The 25,705-nt window shown below is 57.0% G+C and overlaps 1 protein-coding gene across 1 annotated transcript; it reads left to right on the forward strand.

The window, feature by feature from the left end:
* Positions 1-1,327: 1,327 nt before the first annotated feature.
* On the forward strand, positions 1,328-25,416 carry EVPL (envoplakin). Its single transcript, XM_005010171.6, has 23 exons — positions 1,328-1,485; positions 3,646-3,788; positions 8,883-8,982; positions 9,424-9,578; positions 10,199-10,322; positions 10,965-11,090; positions 11,332-11,370; positions 12,040-12,201; positions 12,747-12,854; positions 13,099-13,194; positions 13,638-13,763; positions 14,683-14,829; positions 14,969-15,123; positions 16,367-16,464; positions 16,812-16,993; positions 17,701-17,879; positions 18,287-18,425; positions 18,979-19,172; positions 19,288-19,438; positions 19,869-19,952; positions 20,041-20,151; positions 20,660-20,752; positions 21,597-25,416. Exons 1-23 carry the CDS (start codon positions 1,438-1,440, stop codon positions 25,038-25,040), a joined length of 6,204 nt encoding a protein of 2,067 aa, XP_005010228.4. The 5' UTR covers positions 1,328-1,437; the 3' UTR covers positions 25,041-25,416.
* The last annotated feature ends 289 nt before the right edge of the window (positions 25,417-25,705 follow it).

Below are 25,705 nucleotides of genomic sequence, written 5' to 3' on the forward strand. Positions count from 1 at the left end.
TGTCAGGGTTATTAAAGTCAAAATGCGGGCTCTAGAAATAGTTCTCTCGCCACTCCCCTGCCGGGCTGGCTGCTGGGGCTGGCCGTGCTCCCCGCCGAGACGCAGCAATTTGCCCCGGGCCCCCACGCCGCGGACTGGAAGGTGCACCTCTCCTCCCCAGCCATGGTCAGCGCGGGGAGCGCGGCTGCGCCCGTGGTGCCCGCATGGCTGAAGAGCAGCATCAAAGCCTCTCAGCTGCCTTCCACCTTCGCCTATTTTTTTTTTTTTTTTTTTCCGCAGAAGCAGGGAGAACTTCTAATTTTCTCGGAGCGTCAAATTGACTCGGGGAAGTCTGGCCGCTCAGAATTAGTTCTGCTGGCTGGATGCGTCCCCTTCGGGGCTGCCGGGGCCACAAAAATGTTGGCCGCTGCAGCTTTGCAGGAGATCCATGGCCAAGGTGGAGAGATCCCGGCTGGGAGCAGGCAGGCGGCACCTGGAGCTGCTCAGCTCAGGGTCGTGAGCCCTCGCAGGGGCTCGGTTGGGTTGAGGGGAGCTGAAAATCGGATGCTCGCCTGCTGGGGTGCGTGAGCATCCTTCCTGGTGCTGACCGAGGTGCCTGGGTCCTGCTCCGGTTATCTTCCTGCTCAGAGCTGCTCCTGGGAGGTTTTCTCCTGGTAGATGCTCCTCAAATGAGCCGAATGTCCCCTGCCTCAGCCCGCTGTGTGTGCAGGGCGCTTCCTCCGCCAGGGCGCTGCCGTTTCACCCGAGCAGCTTTTTGAAGAAACCTTCCCAAAACCTTCCCAAAATGCTAACCTCCCCCAGGTGGGGTCCAAGGGCGCTTCCCCAGCCGTGCTGCTGGGAGGGAAGGTCGGCTTCCAGGAAGGTGTGCTCGTCCCAGGGGTTCCGTTCCCTCTCATTGCTCGGTTATCTGATCTAGGACAGACCTTGCCCAGACCCAGTTTGTGGAGCCCTTTGCTCCAGCAGTGTCCCTGGATAATAACACAACATTTGCGGGCTGCGTCCTGTGAGCTACAAACGAGTTTTCCAGACGAGATGTCCTGAGAACGGGCCATGGGTGAATTTATTTGGCGCTATTACAGCTTGGCTAATCCTCTGCGGAGAGGAAAATCGGGGTAATGCCCGGGCTGCTGTGGGGAACGGCCGTGATGTCCTGCTCAAGGGCTGGAAACGGGAGCAAAGTGCGGGATGCCCCGAGAGCTGACGGGACCTTTTGATGTCGGAAGGGTCCGGGGCTGAGCCCTGCCCTGGGCCTGAGCCCTTAATGAGCGGCTGAGATGGCGTGGGACGAGCAGCCTCTATTTAGGGAGAGACAGGGGAGCGAGGCTCGGGCTTTCCGTCCACCCGAGACCTGGAGAGGAGGAGGAGGAGGAGGAACACCCAGCAGCAGCTCCTGCTCCCCGTTGGGCTGCGGCTCGGCAGACCCTGAGCTCGGGGGCCATGGCCCAGCCCCGCGGCCCCGCTCGCCCCCCAGCACCCCCGGCACAGGTGAGGCTGCGGCGCGATGGGGTCGGCGTCCGGCTCCTGGGGAGAGGTCCCTTGGGCACGAGGTTGTGGCCACTTCTGCATCCTGGCACTGGCAGCGAGCTGAGTACAGCCCAGCCCCGGGAAGATTTTTTTTAATAGGTTTTCAGCCTCGTCTGTGGGGGCTGAGCACCCCCAGGACTGGGTTTCGGTGCTGCCGGCCCCACCAGGCTGTGCCACGGCCGTGTGGCAGCGCGAGGAACCCTAAGTCTGCAGACACAGGTTTTTGACAGCAAATCTTGGTTGGGGCTGCCTGCAGCTGCCCCCCAGCACCCTGCACCCCCCCGGCACCAGCACTGCGTTGCTCCGGGGAGGAGATGACCCCACCACCGCGGTTGCTCTTCCGAACCAGGGGCCAGAGCCCAGAGCATCATCTCCACGTGCATCACTGCTGCCTCTGCAGCCCACCATGGCCTCAAGGGGGATTTTTCTTCCTGAGCAGCCAGCCAGGAGCCCCAGCAGCAACACCTCGGTCCCACCACTGGGTACCCACTGGGCAAGGCTCAGCCTCCTCGTGGGGGGCTCTGTCCGGAGATTCAGCAGCGTTACTTGGAGCAGGGTCAGGCTGGGGAGAAGCAGGGGCTGCGTGGCCCTGGCCCAGCTTCACGTGGCTGATTTTGGGGAGCCTGGACCTGGGCAGCCCCAGCAAAGCTCTAGGAAAGGAAAGCAGCTGTGAAACAAACCCAGCCCAACGTGCACCATCGCTCTCTTGCTCAGCAGCATGGCCTGGGGGCTGCTCCTTCCCCACTTTGCTCTCCCCCTTGGTGTGGCGGGGTGGGGTGGGGTGGCAGTCAGCCTGGCTGGATTTAGTTTTGCTGCTTGGAAGACAAATGGCATCGATTCTCTCCTGGCTGTACAGGCAGCAGCAGGAGGGCTTGTCCTGTGCCGTGGAGTCCCCTGAGCTCCTGTTGTGTGTGGGCACCAGCCGTGGCCGAGGTTTTAAACGCTTTCCATTCTTCTCCCTGGCAAGTTCCCATCTTTCTTTAAGCTCCTGAACACGAGTGCAGCAGGGTCTGGAGCTGTATGGATGGGGTCCTCCTCTTCCCCAGGGCCCCCTCAGCTGCGATTTATTCCGATCCAGGAGCATCGCTGCTGTCATCGGCCACCTGGGGAGCGACCAGGGGGTGAGCTCTCAGCCCCCCCTTTCCACCCTGCCTGTGGGGCTGCAGGCAGCAAAGCCAGGCCCTGCACTGGGTCCCTGTTAGCTCCAGGCTGCCCAGGGAAGATGTTGGTCCTGTCCTGGCTTCCCCCAGTGCTTCGAGCACCGGCTGCCTCCCAGCACTGCGAGCTGGGACCTCCTGTCCTCCTGCTTCCAAAATTGTGGCCTGAGGGGCAAAACCAGAATGGAAGGAGCCCCTTGCAAAGGAGCCTCATTCCATGCGTGTCTTTGCCCCTCTCCTGAGGTGGGTTTGATCTGTTCTGTGCTGATTTGATGAGGACAACAAGCTCATCTGGGAAGTGATGAGACCCCTGGCTTCTGCCTCTGGTCTTGGGTTGGTCTCGGGCTGCAGGAAATGGGGAAGAACGGCCCCAAATCTGCACCAGCATCGTGGGTGGTGGGTGTTTATGTGGGTGCTGTGGTCCCCATCTCTTCCCGGTCCTTTTCTCCCCCATCCTCTGCCCTCCCTCCCTGCTCCTGCTCTGGGCAGTGTCCCTGCTCCCTGGATTTGAAGCATCACATTCTGCGAACTGGGGGCTCCCAAACCGCTGCTGCTGCTTTGGAAAACTCTCAGTTGGCTTTATCTATAGCTTAGCACCTCTGCTGCTTCTCCAGCACGTGAAATCGCTCACACAGGATGTTTTAAACCACGTCAGTAGTCTCAGCCATCTCCCTCCGAGTCCCATTTCCAGACTTTTGCTCTGCAGAGGCCGCGCTCTCTGCCCCTCACCTGGGAGCTGCTGCGCGGCCGGGGCCATGAGTGCCGAAACGAGCCAGGGCGAGGTCTCCCCATTCTCCCTCTGGGGCTCTGCTCTTTCCACCCCAAACTGGTTTTTCGAGTCAATTTTTTTTTTCAAGCCTCCATCTCCGCAGCTGCTCACCTGCGCTCGGGGAGGAGCCTCCCCAAAAGGGCTCTTTAGGGCTGCCGCCTGCCCCTGCTCAGCCTCGGCTCTCCATCCCCGCAGAGCCCAGCAGGACGCCAGCGCCCGCCGCGCCGCCGCCGCCTCCGCGAGACCAGCCGGGACCTCGCCGACATGTTCAAGGGGGTGGGAAAAGGCTCCCCGAGCAGAAGTTCCCCCAGCAGAGGTTCCCCCGCCAAGCCGAGCAAGTAAGTGCAGCCCCTTTTCCCTCTGGAAGCCACCCTGGGAACCTGGAGGGGGGATGAGGGGAGGGCTCTCGATGCCCGCGAGCGCTTTGCAGCTTTTGGGGTTTACCCCAAGAATATTCCACTTTGTGGAGCAGCCAGAAAGCCAGGGCTCACCCTGCTGTCCTCAATTTTGGTGGGCTTTGTGCTCCAGCCCAGGTGTGTCCGTGCACCCCCGGGACGTGCAGGGCCTGAGCGTGAGCTTAGAGCATTGGGTAGGGAGGCTCAGAGCCCCTTTTCGGCAGGCAGGAGCAGTGAGAACGAGCAGGACCTCGTTGTTTGGGTGGAGCAGGCTCGGCTCGGTGGCAAGGCAGACGGACGCCTGGATCTGAGGTCCTGGGTTTGAGTTGGGTGAGGCTGGTGGGGTGCTGCCCTGGGAAGGGCACCCCGGGACAGGGATGCTTGGGTGGGGATGGGCGAGGGAAGGGTTTGCTGGTGCTGCTCTCATCCATCCTGCTGACAGGCAGGGTCTCTGTGGGCCGAGACACTGAGCTGGCCTCATTCAGGCTGGGCTGAGGTAGCACCAAAAGGACCTGACGGCCACATCCTGCTCTGGGGAGGGAGATGTGGGAGCAGGAGGGGAGGAGATGCTGCCCGGGGAGCTTCCAGAGCGTGCTCATCCCTCCCTTGTGCTGCAGGTCCTAACTCGGGGTTATTTTCCACCTTCCTTCAGCAGTTTTGCATTTCCCAGTGTCAGCAGACTTGTTCTGCAGGAATCCCGGGGTAAAAGGCCAGGAAAGCTGTGAAGAGGTGGCTTGGAGGAGGAGGAGGGAGCCCGCAGTGAAAAGGGGCCACTGGCACCAGCTGCCCAGGACGCTGCGGGTGCAGCCGCCCAGGTGGGCGCAGCGTGGTGCTGGCAGCATTGGGATCATGGGGACCAAATTGGGATTATGGGGACCAAACCCAATGTCCGCAAACAGCCGAGGAGGAGGGTGGTGGCCCGGTGCTGCTGGCTGGGCAGGGACCTGGGGAAGAGGGGGCTCCTGGCAAAGGCTGAGGTTTCCTGGTGTGACCTGGAAGCTGGTGCCCCACAATTCTGCCCCAACGGGGCTGAGCACTCGCAAAACTCAATGCAGAGGCAGAACCTGGGGCCTCTCAGAGCTCCAAGCCTCTTGTTTTCAGTCTGTCCAGTGCAAGCCATCCACCTCCCCAGCCTATGCAGCTTGTTGGCTTCCTAAACTGGGCTGGGGATTTCTTGTGGGGCAGCTCACTGCAGCCCCCGGTGTGCCATTGGGGATTTGGGGCCAGGTTCTCTCCCTGCATGGGTGTCACATCTTAGCAAAATCCTGCGCCTCTTCCTTGTGTGGGATGGAGGCTGGAGCCTGAGCAATGACCGAGCTGCTCGTGCTTGGTTTTGGAGGCACCGACCATCAGATGATGGCTAATTAGTTTGGCCACAGCCTGGGGCTTGGTCAGCACCATCCTGCCACCATGAGCTGAGAAAATGAAGGTGAATGAGCTGTCTCAGCACCAGCACGTGCTCTGCAGATGGCCCCAAGAAAACTTTGGTGGCCCATGGCTGCTCTCGGTGGCCCAGAGGCTCAGCAGAATCTGAGGTTCCCTGCCTCTGGGGCTCCCAGTTTGAAGCTCCTGGCTTCCTACAGAGCAGGACCTTGTTTCCATTGTAGGGGCGGTGGTGCTGAGCTCTTGGGGCCCTCTGCTCGGGGGATGCATCCCGGGGAGCCCGTAACCACCTCGGGTTTGTGCCCAGCTCCGGGAAGAGTCACACTGCAGGGCTGAAAGGGAAAATTCATGCAGAGGTGGAACCGAATCAGATCTGGCTGGACTGGGTGCCTGGGTGTGAACTCTGCAAAGGCTCTGGGTGGGTGGCTTCGGAGCTGGTTGGCAAATCTGGGGTGGCCGCTTCAGCCACCGCCTGCCTCTGCTTCTCCTTCTACAGCCCAGAGCTGTGAGGTCCCGGGGAGGGGGTACAGGGGCTTGGGGACCTGTTTGCTGTGACCAGATGGGGCTGGAGGGGCAGAGCGAGGACTTGTGTGTGTTGGGGAGCACAGCCCCAGCCCTGGGGTGTCGCTTGCAGCCCAAATCCCTTGGGAGGAAGGAGAGGAGGGGCAGGGTGCAGGGGTGGGTGGGCGCCGTGGTGCCCCTGACACGTCCTCTGCCCGCCCCACTGAGGCACCGTCCCTTGCGTGCAGCCGGGCTGTCCGGGAGGTAGAAAGTGGTATGAGAAATGAAGCAATTAATGACGATAATGACGGTGCTCTGCCTCTTCCAGGCGGGAGATAGCCCTAGGGAGGAGCAATGTCCGCGGCGATCCCGGCAGGCCCGTGGCTGCGGCCGCTCGCCACGCCTGGGCCCGACGTGAGCACGGGGAGCTCGTGGCTCCTCGCATCCCGCCCCGTGCCAGGTTGTCTCCTTGTGGCCCAAATTTTCAGCATCTTCACTCCGAAATGTGGGCCTGGGCTGTGGTCAGCTCCCGTTGTGTGAGGGTTTCTTGGGGTAGAAGGGCCTGGTACATGGGATGGGAGGGACGGCCCCGAAGGATGGTGGCATGGCCTACAGACCTCACGGGTGGATGGAAGAGGCTGAATTTCCTCTCAGCATGGCCTGTGCTTGAGACAGGAGGCTCTGTGGTGGTTTGGGCCCTTCTCCAAGCACTCGAGGCCTCCTGAGGAACCCGCTTGGTCTCAGCTGAGGATGGCTGAGACTTGGCCAGGCGTGCATCAGGTCTTCGCAGGCTGCCAGGACGGTGTGCAGACACCTCCCAGGACTTCTCCTCAGCTTCAGCACTCCCCAAGCAGCCAGCCTGCCCTCCTGCAGGCCCTGAGGTTGTTCAGCTGCTTGGAGGGCTGTGGAGATCCAGCCCAGCTGCCGGCTGAAGGCTCTCAGCCTCCTCCTCCAGGCTTCCTTCCTTGGCGGTGGGCACAGGCATCTCCCAGACACGTAGAGGAGACCCCCCCGTCCTGCTCTTTGGGGGGGGTATTGTTTCTTCCCTGAGCATTGGGTCATTTCTAACAGTGTCCCTGTTTCTAACCTCGAGTGCACTGTGCAGAGCCAAGGCTGGGGTGGGCACAGCAGAGCCCCCACTGCTTTGCGACCAGCAGGAGAGATTTTGTTCCCATCCTATGACTGGGAGGTTGTTGAGGTCTTTCCAGCCTGTAGTTTTGCTGTGGCTTGCTCTGAACCAAGCTGCTCCCTGCATTTATCCTCATGAACCAAGGGATGGGGCATCCCGCTGTGTCCTTTGCCCAGGGAGGCTGTGCAGGTAGGAAAAAGCTTTGCTGGGCATCTCCTCTCCATGGGAAGGCTTCATCCTTGCTTCTCCCCGCTCCGAGAGGCGCAGAGGCATCAATTCGGGGTTGTTTCACAGCAGGGCTTGATGCGGGCACCCCTGGTGGGAGCTGAATTCACCCAGGTGTCTCGGGGTGCTCTGGGAGAGGCGCCCGTCCCCCGGGCCGGCAGCCAGCCCGTGACTCAGTCGCTCCTCCCTGCGCAGGGAGTCTGGGCAGGAAACCTGGGTGGTGCTCGAGTATTTGCTCATGGGACACCACCTCATTCCAGGCGTGTCGGGGATGAGTGGGACGTTGTGTAAGCTGCTGGGCAGGGGGGGACCTCCTGGTGCTCCAGCCGGCCGTGCGTTTGGGTTCATCGAGCCCTGCTCTGTGCTGCTCCCACCCACCCTTTTTGTGTGGTTTGGGCCAAAAGCGCTGCGGTTTGCCCCGGAAAACGCATCCGTGGGCCACAGATAGGATGGGAGGGACGTTTAAGGGGTTGTAGCAAGCAGCGATGCTTTGCAGGTGATGAGTGTCCTATTTGGGCTGTCCCCATTGGGTTTAGACCCCGTGCAGGAGGGCACTGCAGGAGCAAGGCACCCCGTGCACTTTGCAGGCAGGAGGGCTGGGGCACGGCCAGCCCAAAGCTCCCGAGGGAGCTGGAAGCTGCCGTGTCTCAGGCCCACGCCGCCCTCTTGGGCAATCGCAAACAAGGGAGGAGCTGGAGAAAGGGGAGAGGAGGATGCTGAGAGCAGCTGGGCTGCACCTCCCTGGGGCTGCACGGGCTCGGCCACGGTCAGTGCGGGCTGTGACTTTGACACCAGCCTGGCTGGACGCAGCTGGAACATTAACGGGCACTTTGTCATCACTCCAGGCTGTAATAAAGTGAATGTCCAGCACCTGCTCGCACCTTGGGCATGAACCACGGAATGGCTGGAGCCTGCTGGGGCCGTTAAGGGCAGAGCTTGGCTGGGTGCAGGGACCGGGAAGGAAAGGAGCTGCTGGGGGCAGATGTGGGTGGCTCTGCAGCAGGACAGCACCTCTCTCCTACCTTCCTCCTCCTCAAAAGACGTGAGCTCCTGTAGTGTCCCCCTGTTTTCAAGTGGTCCCGTTGTTGTTGTCCAGTTCTTCCCCTCAGGTCTCAGATGCCAGCAGGTAACCGAGCTCAGCCCCTGCTGGCCTTTGTCCCATCAGCAGTCACCCACGGGCTTAAGCCCCTGGATGATGCTATGGGTCCGCACCCCTGCTCGCCCACACCCTGGCAGCTCTGCACCTCCCTGCCTGGAGGCCAGGGCCAGCTCCATCCCCAAGGGCAGCGCTATCAGGAAGCCACAGGACAGGAGGACAAAGGTGGCACCGAGCCTTGTGCTTCCTTGGCCGCGGGGAGCTTTAGGGCTGCAGCTGCCTGGCTGGGAACCACCCCGTGCCCTGCTGGGGGCTCTGGATGAAGCCGTTTTGGCAGGGCTCTGGGTGCTTTTTCGTAATAAAGGTGATGGATTGTGGTACCATGTGATGGCAGCAAGGTGAGACACAACAGGGGATGGTCCCTGGGACCTTCAGTGAATCTCCACTGGGGTGCAGGAGGGCTGCAGTTGTGCTACGGCCTTAGGAAACTCGTTCCCATGCCCAGAAAGCAACGTGACTGCAGCAGCCGACACGGTGCCTGGAGGGGCATCTGCGGTGTCCTGCAGCAAGGAGGAGCCGTGCTGGGCAAAACTCCACCACCTACCTGCTGCAATCACACCGCTGTTATCAGGCCCTGGGCGGTGATGAAGGGGGGGTGAGATTTGCCCTCGCCCACCCTCTGCTTCGCTGCTCCCACCCTCAGGTCCTCCACAAATGATCTGGCCGTGCTCATCACCCGCATGCAGACGAACGCCGACCAGGTGGAGAAGGACATCCTGGAGACGCAGGCGAGGCTCACGCAGGTGAGATGTGGCGGAGGGAAGGTGAAAGGCTTTGCCTAGAGATGCAGCGTCTAGAATAACAGATGAGGGGTCTGCTCTGCACAGCAGCTTGCTGGAGCAGGGCTGGGGGCTGACCCGGGGCTGGGGAGGAACCAGGCACCCTGCAGAGCCTCCCAGCCCCTGGGGCTGCGTGCCAGGGCCTCCGAAATGTTACCCTTGGCGTAGCCTCGGGGGGCTGCACCGGCTACCTCTGCAGTGCCACGTCCCAGCCTGGTGGCTCCCGGCAGCCCCACGGGGGCAGCCAGCCTGTCCCATGCTGGTCCCTGGCTGGTTGGGATGGTGCCCAGCCATCCCCTGGCACTGGGCTCCTCCGTGGTGGGTGTGCTGAGCATCGAGGCCGTCCGTGTTGTGAGGTCTCTGTGGTCCAAGTTTTTTTTTCCTCTCTGTCTTCCCCGGCCCCAGGATGTCAGCAATCAGCAGAAGAATAAGGCCTTCGAGTTCCAGGCGGAGAATGCCCGGAACCTGAAGGAGGCAGAGACCCTGCTGAAGGATCTCTTCCTGGATGTGGACCGTGCCAAGCGGCTGAAGCACCCTCAGGCTACTGAGATAGAGAAAGAGTGAGTGCAGGGGGGGAGCTGGGGGGATCGGGAGCCCCCATCCCAGAGCTGGGATCTAGGCTGAGCTCCGGTCGATGCCATGAAAAGGCAGAGCTTCACCCATCAGCCTTAAAATCAGGGCTTTGGCCAACATGTAAAGATGTTGTGCGCTGTGGGCCTGCCAGAGCCATCTCCCAGGAGACCCCCGGTCCTGTCAGGGGGCTCGTGTAAAAGCTGCCAGAAAAATGCAGAGCTAAAAGGCGGCCCCGCTCCCGGGCTCCCCATGCCCGAGGCAAATCCCCCTTTCCTCTGCCTCTTGTGAAATGGAAACCTGTCCTCGGGCAAGCAGAGAGAATCAGAGGTGGGTGTTCATGTGTGAGGTCTTCAGCTGGCACCTGGGGCTTGGCTCCCCTTCTGTCTCCAGCCCCTCTAGGTGGAAATGGGGAGGGGAGAATTATTTCCTAGCTGGGAAGGGACAGCCCTGACCTCCGTGCAGCTCTTCCCAGCTTTCTCCTGGGTTGTAATTCCTGGGGGATGGAGAACCCCAGGGCGAGTGCCTCTGCTGAAGGAGGCCAGTGGCATGAAGGGATGAGAAAGTAGCCTGGGTTTTATGGCTGAAATCTGCCTTTTGTCCCCGGCAGCATCCAGCAGCTCCACGACCGCACGACGCAGCTGTGTGCGGAGTACCGGGCCCTCTACGAGAAGCTGAACATCCCTGACGTGGGGCCCAGGGTGGACTGGGCGAAGATCCTGGACCAAAAGATGGTAACAGCAGCTGGTTTTTACGTGTTTCTCCCCACTCCTGCAAGGCCAGACGTTGCCTTGAGGGCTCTGCCAACCGTCGTGCGCTCAGCATCGTGCAGGAGCGGTGTGGGTTGGTGGTGGAGCTAATTCAGTCGAGCTGGGCAGGAGGAAGGGCTCTCCTTCCACGTCTTAAAAGCCTCAGGAGGACCTTCTGCATTGACCCACTGAGATTAAGAGCTGCCAGAGGGGGATTAAGTAGAGATGCCCCAATAAAAGGATGGAGAAGGTGACGTCTCCAAGGACTTCACAGCCATACGTCCTAGGGGTTTCACGCTGCAAGGTCTTGGGTGCAAAGTGCCCCGTTTGGAGGCAATTTAGATTCCCTTGAAAACCAGATGGTAATTAAGCACACCCACTGCACATCACCATGGGAAGTGGCTGGTTTAGCGTGGATTTGGACGCTGGGGTACATGGCCTGCTTATCTCTGCCCCTCTGTACGGCTGGGGAAGTGGCAGCCCTCAGTAATCATGGCAAGCAGCAACAAATCCCCTCCCTTCCTCCTGGGGTGGTGTCAGATCTTTCCAACCCTGCCAGCACATGCTGTGGTTTCTCCCTGATACACGGGATTTTGCTCTAGTCTCTGCCTAACTCCTTTTGCACAGAAACAAGTCAACGCGGGACAGTACGGCCCTGGCATATCGGAGCTGGAGAAGCAAATAGCTGAGCACAACATCCTCCAGAAGGAGATCGAAGCCTACGGCCTCCAGATCAAGAACATCCGCTGCGGGGTAAGGCACCCCTCAATCCCCTCCTTGTCCTGCCCCTGTCCTGCGTGCCCACGGTGAACACCCACCCTCCTTCTGCAGGGGGCATGGGGACACCTGAGCTCGGGCAGAGCCAGGCAGGAGTTGGTTCCTGTACAATTTCTAAAGCACGTTCCGTAAATTAGCTTGACAACATCTATCACTGCTGGTATTTTGGTAACAATTTTTTTTTTCCTCTCTTGATCTTGGCTGTGTAATAACCCAGGATGTGGCAGATTTGAAGAGTCAATACAAGGACTTGCTGGTAAGCTTCTTGGTGGTTTTCTGGGGCCACACAGCAAAGTAATTCCTTTCCTAGTGGGCAGGGAATGCCTGGGTCAGGGCAGGAGCTACCTTTGGTGTTGCACGGTGAAGTCACGTCCCTCATTTTCTTTCCCCATCTCCTCCCCACCTCGGACTGGGTGCAAGCTGCGAACGGGGGCATGCTGTGGGTGAGGTCTGCGCCTCTTCTCTTTGTGGGTCATTGGTCTGGGAGGTGCCTCTGTGCAGAAAACCCCGTCCCAGCCCGCAGGATGTTCCTGTGGGATTGCAAATGCTGAGGCTTGTGCTGATCCTTAACAAGGACTGCAGGGAGGAAATGACCAACTGCAACAAAGGAGGTGGCCAGGAAGAAGGTGTTGGGTTTAGCCGGCTGGGTCCCTAAGTTCAGGGCTGGAGAACGCCTTTGGTGAGAAATACAGCGGAGCTGGGCCTGCTCTCAGACTGCCTGAGGCATCAGCCCACACCTGAGAGTCTGGTTAGACAAACACATCCTGTTTGTGAGGCAGGGAAAGGCCCCATCAGATAAGAACGAGTGGCAGCGATGTCTCAGCCAGGGCTCTGGGAATCTCCTAGGGGGTGCGCAGGGGGAGCAGAAGGGGAAGGCTCCGCAGCCTGAGCCCTGACACTGTCTCTTTCCTATGTGCATGGGCAGAAAGCTTCCATCTGGCGCGGGCAGAGCCTGGGCAGCCTGTACCACCACCTCCAGGGCTGCACCAAGGAGCTGGGCTACCTCACGGAGCAGCAGACCAGGATCCTGAAGCAGGACTGGAGCGACCAAATGTTGGACGTCCAGAGCGTGCGGCGGGAGTACGAGGTGAGCTCCTGGGGACGGCAGCTCTCACGGGCTGGCCGGAGCCTGGTGGCTTCCCAAGGCAGCCCAACAGGGCTGGGCACAGCAGTGGAGGCAGAAGAGATGCTCTGGAAGGAAGCAGGGTTGGGGTTGAGCCACGCCGTGTGTCCCCTCCTGTCCCCTGAGCTGGCACATGGGATCGTACGTGACAGCGCTGCCTGATGCTGGGTGCAGAGCTGTCAGTGGGCAGAGGGGAGGGAGAGGTCTGGCGTCGTGTGAGCCTCGGTGTCCAAAGTACAACACCCAGTGACTGCTTTCTGCCAGGACCAGGAAGAACTGAGTTAATTGCCTAGGAAAATGCACTTTGAACAAATGCCCTGATGCTTCCATAGGCCCAAGCGTGCCTAATTTGTTTGAGTTATACCTAGCGCCTTCCTATTAAAAAAAAAAAAAAGACAAACCAAAACAGCTGTCTGTGCTTTGGGAGCCTGTTCTCTGCTGCGTGGGGTTTGGTGGCCCAGGAGGCTGCTCCGTGCTCCCGCTGCCATGAGGTGTCTCTTCCCCTGCAGGATTTCAAGTCCAAAGAGCTGCTCAGCCAGGAGGAGTTTGTGAACAACCTTCAGGATGATGGGGACAGAATGATTGAACTAAAGCACCCGGCTGTCAAACCTATCCAGGTGGGGAAAGGGGGTGGGGGATTCCCTACGAGAGAACGAGAATGTTTTACGTAACCTGTGCTCCAAGAGCCAGTGTCCTTGCTCAGATTTAGGATCTGGCAATGCCTTGGAATAGCTCTGCTGCTGCTCAGCAGGGGTCTTTACCCCTCCTCTGACCTCTGGGACTCCTGGAGAAGGGAGGCCAGGGGTGTGAGGCAGGTGGGACCAGCTGGAGCCCACTGAGTCGTGCTTTCTCCCACCACAGGCTCATCAGGAAGCCTTGAAGAACGAGTGGCAGAATTTTCTGAATCTCTGCATTTGCCAGGAGAGCCAGCTGAAGAGCGTGGAGAACTATAAGAAGGTAAAAAGCAGCGAGGAGACCGTGGGGCTGCACGGTCAGGCCGGAGCAGGCAGGCTGTGCACGGGAACAGAGCCAGCAAAGGGATCAGGATGGGATCCTTTGCTTTGTCGGGGTATTTTATTTGCAGCTGGTCAGGATATTTTGGGGAAACACCTCTCAAAATGTGGTCAGTGAATGATGGGCTCCCAGCCCTGCTGCTGGGACCAGTTGGTGCGCTGGCTTGGAGGTGCAGGGGAGGGTTTGCTCACCCTTGTTCCCTGCTACGTATCTACTCACAGATATTTCTGTGGTGCAGTCCATGCCCGAGGTCACGCTCTGAGGTGGTCTGTAGGGTTTGGTGAGCCCCAGGTTGTGGGAGAGTGGCTGGGAATTGAGGCACACCACCAGACCTGGACACACAGATGTCCTCCCACCTCTGAGCGTTTTCCTACCCGTGTCTCCAGTTCCAGGATGACGCTGAGGCTGTGAGCCTCTCCCTGATGAAGATGAACTCCGACCTGGACACCAAATACAGCAAATTCAACAAGGACAGCCCTGGCATGGTGTCAGACCTGCTGCTTCAGCTGGAGGTGAGGTTTTCGGGGCTGGTGGCACCAGCCAGGCCTGGTGGATCTTGTGTCTCGAGCACAGACCAACTCTGACAGTTGTCCCCATAAATAAGTGTGGGAAAGGGGAAGAGGTGGGTAAATAACCCCCTGGGACAGCTCGTCCTGCCTCTGTGCCAGGAGGGGAAGGCCCATGGCAGTACTGTGATGGATCCCTGTGGTCCCAGAAGGGCCTCGCTGCTCCTGCAGTAGGGCAGTGACCCCTGGGGTCTCCACCAGGGACACGTATCCAAGCCCCAGGGCGCTATCAGAGTACAGGAGAGGCACAGGGAGGAGCTGTGTTGTCCTAAACGTGAGGAATTTGGGTGAGAGGGCCTGCAGAGAGCAGGAGCTGCTGGCACCCAAGCAGCAGGGAGAGGTCCTGCCATCTCCTCAGCTCTGCCATGAGTCAAGAGCGAGGAGGGAATCGAGAAATCTGACCTCGGGGGCGAGATACAGGTTGGGAAGGAAGGTTTGCCCGGGAGAGAGGGAAGGGACGCATTCGGTGCAGTGTCTTCCCATACCTTTCACTGCCAGGAGGTGCTGGGATCTCGGTAACTTCTGACACTGGAATGCAGCCACCTCTTGGCAGGTCTCTGCTCCTCATCTGAGAAGGAAAAACTTCCCCAGGAGATTCAATATGACACTTTGGGATCACCTGAGGTTAATGCAGGCTGTCCCTTCAAGGGCAGATCTCCTGTGAGCGAAGAAAACAGAGGAGAGTGTTAATAGCAGAGGGACAGGAAGGGACACGGATGGGTCAAGAATGAAGAAACTCCTGACTCCAACCTAGAAATGACAGTGCAAGGACAGACAACTGGCCCCAAAACACCCATGGCAGTGTGACCCCACTCTCTTCTCATCCAAGCCTGGTTATAACCCCTGTCTTCCCCACTTTGTCTAGAACGAGGAGAAGGCAGTGAAGCAGGCAGAGAAGAGCATCGCTGACCTGAAGAGGAGGAGCAAAGAGATCAGCCCGCTGAAACTGCGCAGGATGCGGCCCTCCCAGCCCCTGTCCTTGGACACGCTGTGTGACTGGGATGCTGGGGAGGTGAGGGCTTGGCTAGTGGTACCCTCCAAAGCAGCAGGCATCCAGATTCTTCTCTGGGTGCTCCAGATCTTCCTCCCCTGGCGGGAGGACCTGGGCTAGCACTGGAAAGCCAAGCCTGTGGGTTTTGTGTCTGTCCCAGGTGCAGCTGACCAGAGGTGACAAGTACATCCTGAAGGACAACAGCAACCCCGAGATGTGGGTGGTGCAGAGCAGCGCTGGTGTGGTCCAGGAGGCACCTGCTGCTTGCTTCTCCATCCCTCCGCCAGACCCCGAGTCCATTGACAAGGTCAACAGGTGAGTTTGCCACGCAGAGCCTGACCCAGAGACACATTCAGGCTTGCTCCTTGGTCCTCGCCATCCCCTGACTGCCTAAACTGCAGAGAAAGAGCAGCTGGGAGCAGAGCCATTGATCAGCTCGCATGAAATACCTCCTGGTTGTCCTGTTGCAGAGGGGTTGTTCCCTGTGCCCCAGTGCCTTGTCCATTTTCCTGCCATCCTTCACCAGCATTGCACACCGTTCCCATCTTGCAGTCAAAGAGCTTTCTGGCAGACGGGCTTGATTTCTTCACCCAAACATGTGACTTGCATAGGTTTGACTAAATTCATTGCAGAATCAGTCTGGAGCTTGGGACTTGCCAAACAGGACGGAATTATCTGTGCTATCTCCTCTCCGCCAGCCCCGGCTGGAGACTGGAAAACATTCCTCGAACCACCGTGCACTTTGCTGCCTGTTTGCTCGGTCGGTTTTGGAGGTTCCCACAGATGGGGGGGATGATAATGCAATGAGCTTTTGGCATTCCATTTTTATCATGTCCCCAGGTGCTTAGATAAACCAGCACTGCTTGTGTGCTGCCAAAATTTTGCCCACAGCCTGAATCCAGCATCACCAGGCATGCTTGTGATGGGAGTTTTGTTCCCAAGGCATTCAGGCGTGACTTTTGTGTTGTGTTGCTCTTGCTGAGCAAAAATCCCTCTGCACACATCCCATGTTACCAAATTCTTCGGATTCATGGACTTCATGCCTGTTTTAAAATAGAAAAGGACAACTTAGCAACATCCTCCCAGCTATCAGCTCTGCTGGTATTGCCCTGAAGCTCCGGTCCTTTTCAGGCTGCACCTGGCACTGTGCTTCATTTCCCAGTGTTTACTTCCCTTCCTGCAAAAAACAACAACAACAAACCAACATTTGTCTTATTTCTCATCCTTAGTCCCTCTGCAGGGGCTCTTCTGACCACAGCTGGGCGAGACTCGGACTTCCAGATCAGCAGCCACAGAAGCAGCTCCTGCCAAGCGCTGCAGTGATGTGAACTGCATTTCCAGCTTTGTTGGCTTCTGGCGAGAGCTGGGAAACACTGGCTCCACTGGGAGAAATTAGCTAATCAAACCAACTCTTGTTGCTTTCCCCTTTCTTGAGGGATCTCTCTGAGCTGCAAAATGCTGCAAGCTCCCAGGCTGCGCCGGGTCAGGCTCTGCTGGAGCTTGCCCCGTGCTGTGGTTTCCCAACCTGCCGGCTGATGTGGCTTCTCCTTGCTTGCAGGCTGGAGGGGGAGCTGAGCGCGGTGAAGCAGAAGCGAGCAGCAGCTCAGAGCACCCTGAGACACAGCCACAAGGAGACGGTGCAGCTCAGCCAGCAGGGTACGTCTGCTCGGGGGGCCGAGCCCGCTGCAGAGCTGGCTGGCAGCCTGCGGGTTGGCGTTAGGGTGCCTTACATCCTGAAAAGAGCAGGGAAGGGGGAACCCAAGTCGTGGTGCTGCCAGGGGAATTCACTTCAGCTCCCTGCTGCCATTCCAAACCCCTGAGACTGACCTTCGCTCCATCAGTAGTTGCAGAGTATTTTGGGATAGGTGGGGATGTGCCTATCCAGAAGCCTTAATTAAATCCTTGGGGTCTGGGTCCTTGAGTTCTTGAGCCCAGGGAACCAGCTGTGTACCAAGACTGGCAGATGAGAAACGGGACTTAACCCAAGCTGTCTCTCACTGCAGCTCTGCCCAGGAGCCCTCCGGTAGTCCAGGATGATCCCCAAGCTGATCAGCTCCTCGGTAGCCTGGATCGTGTTGGCAAGGACCTGGTCCAGGTGGAGAAGGAGGTCCTGAACCGAGTGAGATCTCCAGTGAGCTACAGCGACCCCACAGACGACCTTGCCAGGAGGATCAAACACCAACAGGTGGGCCCTGCAGCGGGCAGGCTGGAGCAGGATGAGCATGGCAGCACCGTGACTGGTACCCAAAAACAGAGCTGAGAGGGGAATTACACGGCTGGTGCTCTGGGGGAGAAAACCTTGCTGCAGTTTCAGGGGTTTGGGGCTGATTTGAGCCCTTGGAGTGGGGCTGGTTAAGACAGACCCTAGAGGAATGCGGCCCCTTCCCGTGGCTCAGCTCTGCAGCAAGGTGTCCCCTTTGTGTCCCCTTCCAAGTTCCCTACCTTGTCGTGGGGATGCCGTCACCATTCACTCAAGTCTGTAGCATGAAAGACAACAGGAGAAAAGGAATTCATCCAAGGGCCGGCTTTGGTTCCCCTGGTAGATGTGAAGGGGGCAGGAAAAGACACAGTGCCCTGCAGCCTCCTTCCTTTTCTCTTGGAGAAGGTCTGGTCCGTAGCAATCCAACGTGTTGCGTCTTCATCCACGGGTATTTACCCATCCCTGGCAGGAGGATGAGCTCAGGTAGCTCTCTTCCACCTTCCTTCCCCGCACCCTGCCATCCCCAGACAGCCACCGTCTGGCTGGGGCTGTGCCCCGAGGGATGGCACCTCATGAGAGGGCTCCACCGCACCCTTAGCCCCACAGCAAAATCCACCCCTGAGGGAGGCACCTTTTCGCAACAGCCCTGTTATGACTACGTTGGGTGACTCTGCTCCCATCTGATGTGCCAGGAAACAACAAAGAAACTTGAGACCCTGGGGGCAGCCAAGGATGCCTTGCAGAAGGAGTGTGAGACCTTCCTTTCCAAGAAACCCACCAGCACCTCGGCCTCCCAGCTGCCTGTCACGCTGAACGCCCTCAGGAGCAAGTACAGCGATGTCAAGATGCTCTCCAGCCTGTACAACGAGAAGTGAGTGGCGGTGGCAAGGCCTGGAGGGGATGAGGGGGGGCGAGATGCCGCGCAGATGGGTCAGCACGAGGCCTTGAGACAAAATGCACGCGGCCTGTGTGGGCATTGAGGTTGGGAAGCTTCCGTGCATCATCAGAGGCATCCCCGCAGGATTTTCTGTGTGTAATGTGTACTCAGTCCCCCCCCCAGGCACGGGAAGCCCACCACAACGGGTGCGTGTCCCAGCCCTGCTGTGTGCAGGGAAGTGCGACGCATCTGTGTGGGCAGCAGAGCGGGGTTGTGAGTGCATATTGCTTGTTCCCTGCCATGCTTTGTTATTAAATAAGCTTAAACATGCAGAATCAGAGAGAAGAGGGAAAGAAAGGGATCTTCTGCAGCTAACCTTGTGTCATTTTTCCCTTCCCCAGGGCTAAGGCTGCCCTGAACCTGGAGACGCAGATTGAGAACGCAGACAAGGTCATCAGCACGTTTGAGGCCAAGCTGGCTCAGGACAGCATCATTCCTGCATCCCCCAATGCCCTGCAGGATCGGGCCAACGACCTGCAGGTAGGGAAATGTTGGGCTCTTTGTTAGGGAGGGGAAATCAGTGAGCTCAGCCAGCACTTGTGGGGAGAGCTGGACTTTGAGGCACTGGTGATGGAACCCTTCTAAGGATTTATTCCTGGAGGGCTCTGTGTTGGCTTTGTAGGCTGACCTACACTCGCTTCACTGCAAAAACTGTCCCTCCCAGACTACATTTGTGGTCCTTAAAATCCACTCTGAACCCCTTAGCATCTAACATGCCTGCCCTTCCTCCTGCTTTGCCCCCTACCCATCCTGCTCCCAATCTCCCTGCTCCAACATTAGCTCTCACCCTTGACTTGCAGTGACCCTTTTTTGCCTTCCCCAGGACTTCTCCTTTCTGCTCCATGCTTCATCTAACCCACCTTGCTTCCCACCTTCTTTGCTGACCAAGCCTCACTGCTCCACCTCTTCCACCTTGTGTGTGTGTCCTGGAGAGCCTGGCTAGCCCCCAGGTGCTGCAGGCTGAGGGATGGTGCTGAGGAGGTTTTTGGGGCACGGACTGGTGCAAACCTGGAGGCCTCTCGTTCCCCTGCAGAAGATGAAACGAGACCTGGTGGCCCAAGAAGAGTGTGTGCTGAAGCTCAACCGAGGGCTGAAGGACACTGAGCACAGCTGCAGCGCCGTGCAGAACAATTTCCAGGAGTACTGCCCTGACCTGCCCCGGCAGAAGCGGGAGGTGCAGCTCCTCAACGATCGCTACCACGCCGTGGCAGACCAGCTGGACCAGAGGTGAGGAACATCACCCTTGTTGTGGTGAAATTCGCCGTGGTGTATTTTTAGGAACCCGCACGTGCATCTTTACCCTTGCCCTTAATGTTCCTGTGTTTACCTCTGTGCCGTGCAGAGAGAAGACGCTCCGAAATATCAGCCTCACCTACCAGCAGTTCCAAAACTCCAATGAGAACCTGATGTTCTGGATGAACAACCTACCCAAGCACCAAGTGAAGACCACGGATGGGCCAAGCCAGATCAATTACAAGCTGCAGGCACAGAAGGTGTGTTCCAGGGCAAGCACCTCGACCTGTAATGTTACAAGCACGGGAGGAGTTTGCTTTTCTGAATGGCACGGCAAGTGGTAGCACCCAGCTCCTAGCTGTGCGCTGCACCTGCCCCAGTGAATGAGCTGGAAAAAGGAGACAATGGCTTGCAGCACACAGATGATTTATCTTGCCCAGCTGTGTTCATCTACAGCGCTGGTGTTCTCATCTGTGGTAGTCACCCCCAGGTTGATACCCTCTGCACAGAGAGGGCACATGCAGCTCCTGAAAGACAACATCTAAGATACTACCTAGGGCTGAGATGTTGTACCCGGGCCCTGCATCTTTCTCTCCTTGAGCAGATCCTAAGCTGACTAGCTCGGGCGATGAGATGTGGGGGTCTCTGGCTGCTATTCCAACTGATTCTTATCACACATCTCTTCTGCAGAGGCTGGTGGAGGAGATCGAAAGCAAGGAGCCCGAGAAGAATGCAGTGGTCAGACAGTCCCGGAACGTGCAGTCCACACTCAATGTATGGCTGGGTTTTCCCGTGTAACACTCCCTTATCGTCATTTCACCTGAGAGATCCCAGCTGATTCTTCTATTTCTGCTCTGAACAGGACTATGAACTCCAAGCAGGCAAATACAGCTCTTCTCTGGACCCTACCCTGACAGACTTTGCTGCAAAGAGGCTGCGTGTGACCCCACTGCAAGAAAGCATCCAGGCCCAGGTAAAATGTTAAGATAACGGCATGAAATGTTAAGATAAAGGCTCCTTACCCAAGCCCTGTGTGCTCTGCAAGGCCTTAATCCACTCTTACAGCAGCAGTTGATCGTTATTCTAAGCCCAAGGACAAATATCATCAGTGAGTTCTTTGTCTATGGGGCATAGCAGCAAGTAAGATCAGGAATTAGCAATGTTTCTGGTACCTTTGGCTGAGATTGCTGCTGATGCCTTCTTAATACATTGTGCGTGAAGATAAATGTTACAGTGTGGGTGTGTGGGCTTACACAGACATCTGTCGATGAACACAAATTTGATGGCCCCCTCCAAACCTTTTATTTGCACATTCTCTGTGTTTGGCATCAGCAAGAATAGCGTAGATCATTGCTGGTTTGCTGCACGTCTCCTGAGATTCGTGTATAACTTGGTATTGGAATAAAAAGGGAATAAAAAGCACCCAACAGGGCTGTGCTAGGGTGAGTGGGACAAGGCTCTCACGGCTGTTTCTTTTTCAGGAAAATGATGTAACCAAGCTCTACATGGAGCTGGCAGCAGAAAATAAACAGCGGCTCCGCTGGCTGGAGTTTGCCAAGAAGATTGCTGAGAAGGTACCAGCTAAGAGCTTGTGGCAGGGTTGGGGTACTCTAGATCAGGGTTGGAAATGATCTTTCCAAAGCTGTCACTATTTGCTCAGCCTGGGACTCCTCCACCTCTCTCCAGATCTCCACATCTAGGTGTTAAGAAGGACAGGAATGGAAACCACTGAGCAAAGACTAAAAGTAACAACAGTTTCACTGATGCTGATCTCAGCTTGTGACATTTGTCACTTCTGTGGGCCCTTAACTCTAATTGAAGCTGTAGTCTTTGCTAGGGAAAAACAAACAAACTTAAATTAGAAATCTTAACTCCTGTTTTCAGCCATGCCTATTCAATGTTCATGGGTTGAGAATTTCAGATTCATCTGTGAATGCGGCTGGAAATTTGTGCTTACACACAAATTGGATTTACTTCCAGGCAGTAGGATTTTTATGCCTTTCTAGGGCTTAATTCACCTGTAGGGCAGTTCTCCAGTCTGGATGGCTTCTGTTCAGTGTGCTCGTGAAGGACAGGAGATTAAATGGGGGAGCTCTGTGCTGTTACCATCACCACGCTGCGCAGCACGAACTGGCCAGGTTATCCTCCCGCAGCACAAAGCACCTCTGTGGGCTGCTGCTGCAGCATCCCCCTGACAGGTGGGAACTCTTTAAGACATCAGTTGCTTGAGATGGTGTGAATGTGTCCTCATCTGTCATTTACAGACAGCCTCATCTGGAGGCTGTCAGGTTTCTGTACCAGTTCTGCCTCCTGCCATGTCTTGTCATAAAAAAAAGGCTTCCGTGCTTGATTCAGAGAGTGAGTTGGTTTCCCTGGGTATTATTTTTATTTAAATTCTTTTTTGTTTTCTCCTTGCAGAAGGAAGTGCACGAGGACATTCAGGTTGTACAGGAGCAAACCCAGCAGTCTGAAAACAAAGCCATGTCGAGCAGGGAATCTGAGGGGCTGAAAACACAGCTGGAGGAGGAAAGGAGGAAAGTGGCCAAGATAGAAGAGGACCTGGAGCAACACAGGAGCAAGTTGCTAATGTTGAAGACTCAGAGGCCTGTTGAAAGAGTGGAAGAAAAGGAGGTGGTAGAATACTACAGAGACCCACAGCTGGAGAGCAACCTGTCTAGGATGACACAGCAGATTGAAGAGGAAGGCAAAAAGAGGCTGAACCTGCAAGAAGACATTGAAGTGATGAACCAGAAGCTTGCGCAGATGGAGAACGAGAAGAAGGCCGTTCCTGCCCAGCTCCTCACCAAAGAGATAACAAAAATTGAAAAAGATCCGAGCCTGGATAGCCAAGCAGCCAGTCTCCGCCAGGAGATCAAGCGTCTCCAGGAGGAAAGCTTGGCTGCTGCTTCTGAACTCGAGCAGCGTAAGAGAGAGCTGCATCAGCTAGAGCGAAAGCAGCCCAACATCCGAGAGAAAGTGGTGGTGAAGGAGCTGATCAAACTGGAGAAAAACCCAGAAATGCTGAAGTCCGTTAGGACCCTGCAGCTACAAATTGACGAGGAATCCTTCAAGAGACAGTCCGCAGAGGAAGCGATAGTGAAGGTGAAGAATAAGATTGAGGAAGTGGAAAGACTAATTGAAACAGCAGAACCCAAAATTATCGTGAAGGAGGTGAAGCAGGTAGAGCAGGACCCAGAGTTATTGAAAGAGTCTACCAAGCTTAAAAACCTAATTGAAGAAGAGAGGAGCAAGAACCTAATGCTTACAGGTGAGCTGGGAGAGCTGCAAAGCCAGTACAGTATTGCAGAGAAGCAAAAACCCAGGGTAGAAGTTAAAGAGAGGGTCAATGAGATTTTCCTGGTGGATCCTGAAACAGAGCAGGAAATTGCTCACCTGAAAAGAGAGCTGCAGGAAGTTACCCTGAAAAGGACAAAGATTGACAGCGAAGTGGAAGAGGCCTTAGCAGAGCTCAACGTCCTCAGGTCACAGAAACCAGTGGTGGAGCTGAAGGAGGTCATAGAGGAGGTGGTGAAACACGAGAAGAGTCCAGAAATTCTTAGAGAAATTGACAGGCTCAAAGAACAGCTGAACGAACTAGTGAACACCAACGGCAGGACCCAGGAGCAGCTCATTAGGCTGCAGGGTGAAAGGGACGAGTGGAAGAGGGAGAGATCCAAGGTGGAAACCAAGCTGGTCAACAAGGAAGTCATCCGATACGAGAATGACCCACTCTTGGAAAAAGAAGCTGACCGCCTGCGCCAAGAAGTGCGCAACATGTCTCAAAAAAGGAGAGCTGCAGAGGACGCTATCTACGACCTGCAGAATAAATACATGCTCCTGGAGAGGAGGAAGCCGGAGGAAAAGGTCATCGTCCAAGAGGTGATTCTGACTCAGAAGGATCCAAAGCTCCGAGATGAGCACAACAGGCTGAGCCGGAGCCTGGACGAGGAGGTGAGCAACAGGCGCCGCATGGAACGGGACGTGCAGCAGCTTCGTGCGCTGGTGGAAGAGCAAGAGAAGATGCTCAACTTTCAGGAGGATCGAAGCAAGAGGCTTGCGCTGGAAAAAGACATGAGGCAAATTACCTTGAGGATAAAGGAGCTGGAGGAGAGCCCAGCCCCGGTGCAAGAAAAGATCATTATGGAAGAGGTGGTAAAGCTGGAGAAGGACCCAGTCCTCGAGCAGTCTGCCAGCAACCTGCGCCTGGAGCTGGACCGGGAGAAGATGGAGGTGCTGAACCTGCAGAGGGAGTGCAAGAACCTGCAGATGCAAATTGACGTCCTGCAGAAAACAAAATCCCAGGAGAAGACCATCTACAAGGAGGTGATTCGTGTGGAGAAGGACAGAGCACTGGAGAGTGAGCGCGCACGCATCTGGGAGCTGCTGAACAGGGAGAGAGGGGCCAAGCAAAAGGCTGAAGAGGAGGTGCGGAGGCTCAGGGAGAAGATTGAGAGAGCTGAAGGCATGAAGAGGACGTGGGCTCGCGAGGAGACGGAGCTGCAGAAGGCCAGGAACCTGGCCATCCAGGAGAGAGCCAACCTGGAGAGCGAGCTGCGGGAGCTGGAGAGGCAGAAGCAGCAGAAAGTCCTTTTCCTGCGGGAGGAGTCCAAACTGCTCAACCAGCGGACTGAGAGCGACAGGCAGAAGAAGAAGCAGCTGGAGCATGAGTTTTCCCTGCTGGAGGCAGACATCCTGAGGGAGAAGGACCAGATCTACAACAAGGAGAGGTTCATCCGAGATCTCCAGTCAAGGGTGAGCCGGGAAGAAATCAATCACGAGACCCAGATGAGAGAGACGAACCTCTCCACCAAGATCTCCATCCTGGACCCCGAGACAGGGAAGGATATGTCCCCTTACGAAGCCTATAAGAGAGGTATCATAGACAGAGGCCAGTACATCCAGCTGCAGGAGCTGGAGTGTGACTGGGAGGAAGTCACCACCCTGGGCCCCAACGGGGAGGTCTCGGTTCTCCTGGACAAGAAGAGCGGGAAGCAGTACTCCATCGACGACGCGCTGAGGCTGAGGAGGATCACCAAGGAGGAGTACCAGCTGTACCGGGACGGCAAGATCCCCATCTCGGAGTTTGCCTTGCTGGTGGCCGGGGAATCCAAGCCTCCGTCGTCCCTTTCCATCGGCTCCATCATCTCCAAATCCCCGCTGCAGTCACCCACCACCCACCAAACCCAAAACTTCTTCCCCTCGCAGAAGGGCTTCTGTGATGACACGTGCCCCATCGCCGGGGTGTACGACACCACCACTGACACCAAGTACAACATCAAGACGGCTGTGGCGAAGAAGCTGCTTGATCCCATGACGGCTCAGAAGCTTCTGGAAGCCCAGGCTGCCACGGGGGGCATCATAGACCTCATTTCTCGGGACCGGTTGTCAGTCCACAAGGCCATCGAGAGGGGGCTGATCGACAGGACCTACATGCAGAGACTGCTCAATGCCCAGAAAGCCTTCACGGGGATCGAGGACCCGGTGACCAAGCGAAGGCTGTCGGTGGGGGAAGCGGTCCAGAAGGGATGGATGACCAGGGACAGCGCCTTCCCCTACTTGGAGGTCCAGCACCTAACCGGAGGACTCATCGATCCCAAGAAAACCGGTCGGATCCCCGTGCTGGAAGCCGCCCAGACAGGGATGATAACGGGCGACCTGGCCAACAGGCTCCAGGATGAGTCCAACTACGAGAAAGATCTCATTGACCCCGTCACGAAGGAGAAGATAAACTACAAGGAGGCCATGGCTCTCTGCCAGAAGGATTCGCTGGGCAGCCTCCTGCTGCTCCCGGCCGCCTCGGAGGGCTACCAGCCCTACCACCAGGCGAGCCGCTCCCCCAAGCTCTCACGGTTCAGGCACTGAATGGATTCAGGCGAGCGCCGGACCCGGTTCCTTCTGGAGTTCATCCCTTCGAAACACCTCTCCCCACAGCAGCGATCACGGGAACGGAGCGTCTAGCATTTAGGGCTGCATATTCTTCTGTCTTAGCTATCCCTGCTTCCCAGCGCAGCTTGGCCGTGCGAGGGAGAAAAAAAAAAACAAAAACGTGATCGTGGAAAGGACCTGGGCACGCGTGGCCCCCGCTGCCCCCAGGCGATGCTGTGACTGCAGAGGGGGTTTGCTTGCAAGAACTTCTTCTGGCAGTAGGTGAAACGTGGTCGTGCCCAGAAGGGGGGGGAGAGGCAGAGTGTTTTCAGGTTGGGTCATTCTTCTGCATGCAATAAACGTAGCAAGTGTGTTTCTGTGGCTGTGTTCTCTCTGCAGCCCCCCAGGCTGCAAAGTGGCCGGAGGGAAGGCTGGTGCCCCCGTGCTGTCGTGTGCCCTGCAGCCCTCGCTCCCCCAATCTCACAGCGCTGAACACCCTAAGTTTCTTCGTGAGTCCAAATATTTTAAAGATTTTGCTATGTTTGCCTTTCAAACTGAAAACCAACGGGACTTTGCTCCCTGGTCATTTGGACACCCCTGAAATTGGGACTTGGTCACCCAAGGGTGCAGTTCCGTGTTATTTTGACCCACTCCAAGTGCAG

This window comes from Anas platyrhynchos, chromosome 19, assembly GCF_047663525.1.
Source record: "Anas platyrhynchos isolate ZD024472 breed Pekin duck chromosome 19, IASCAAS_PekinDuck_T2T, whole genome shotgun sequence".
Taxonomy (NCBI): domain Eukaryota; kingdom Metazoa; phylum Chordata; class Aves; order Anseriformes; family Anatidae; genus Anas; species Anas platyrhynchos.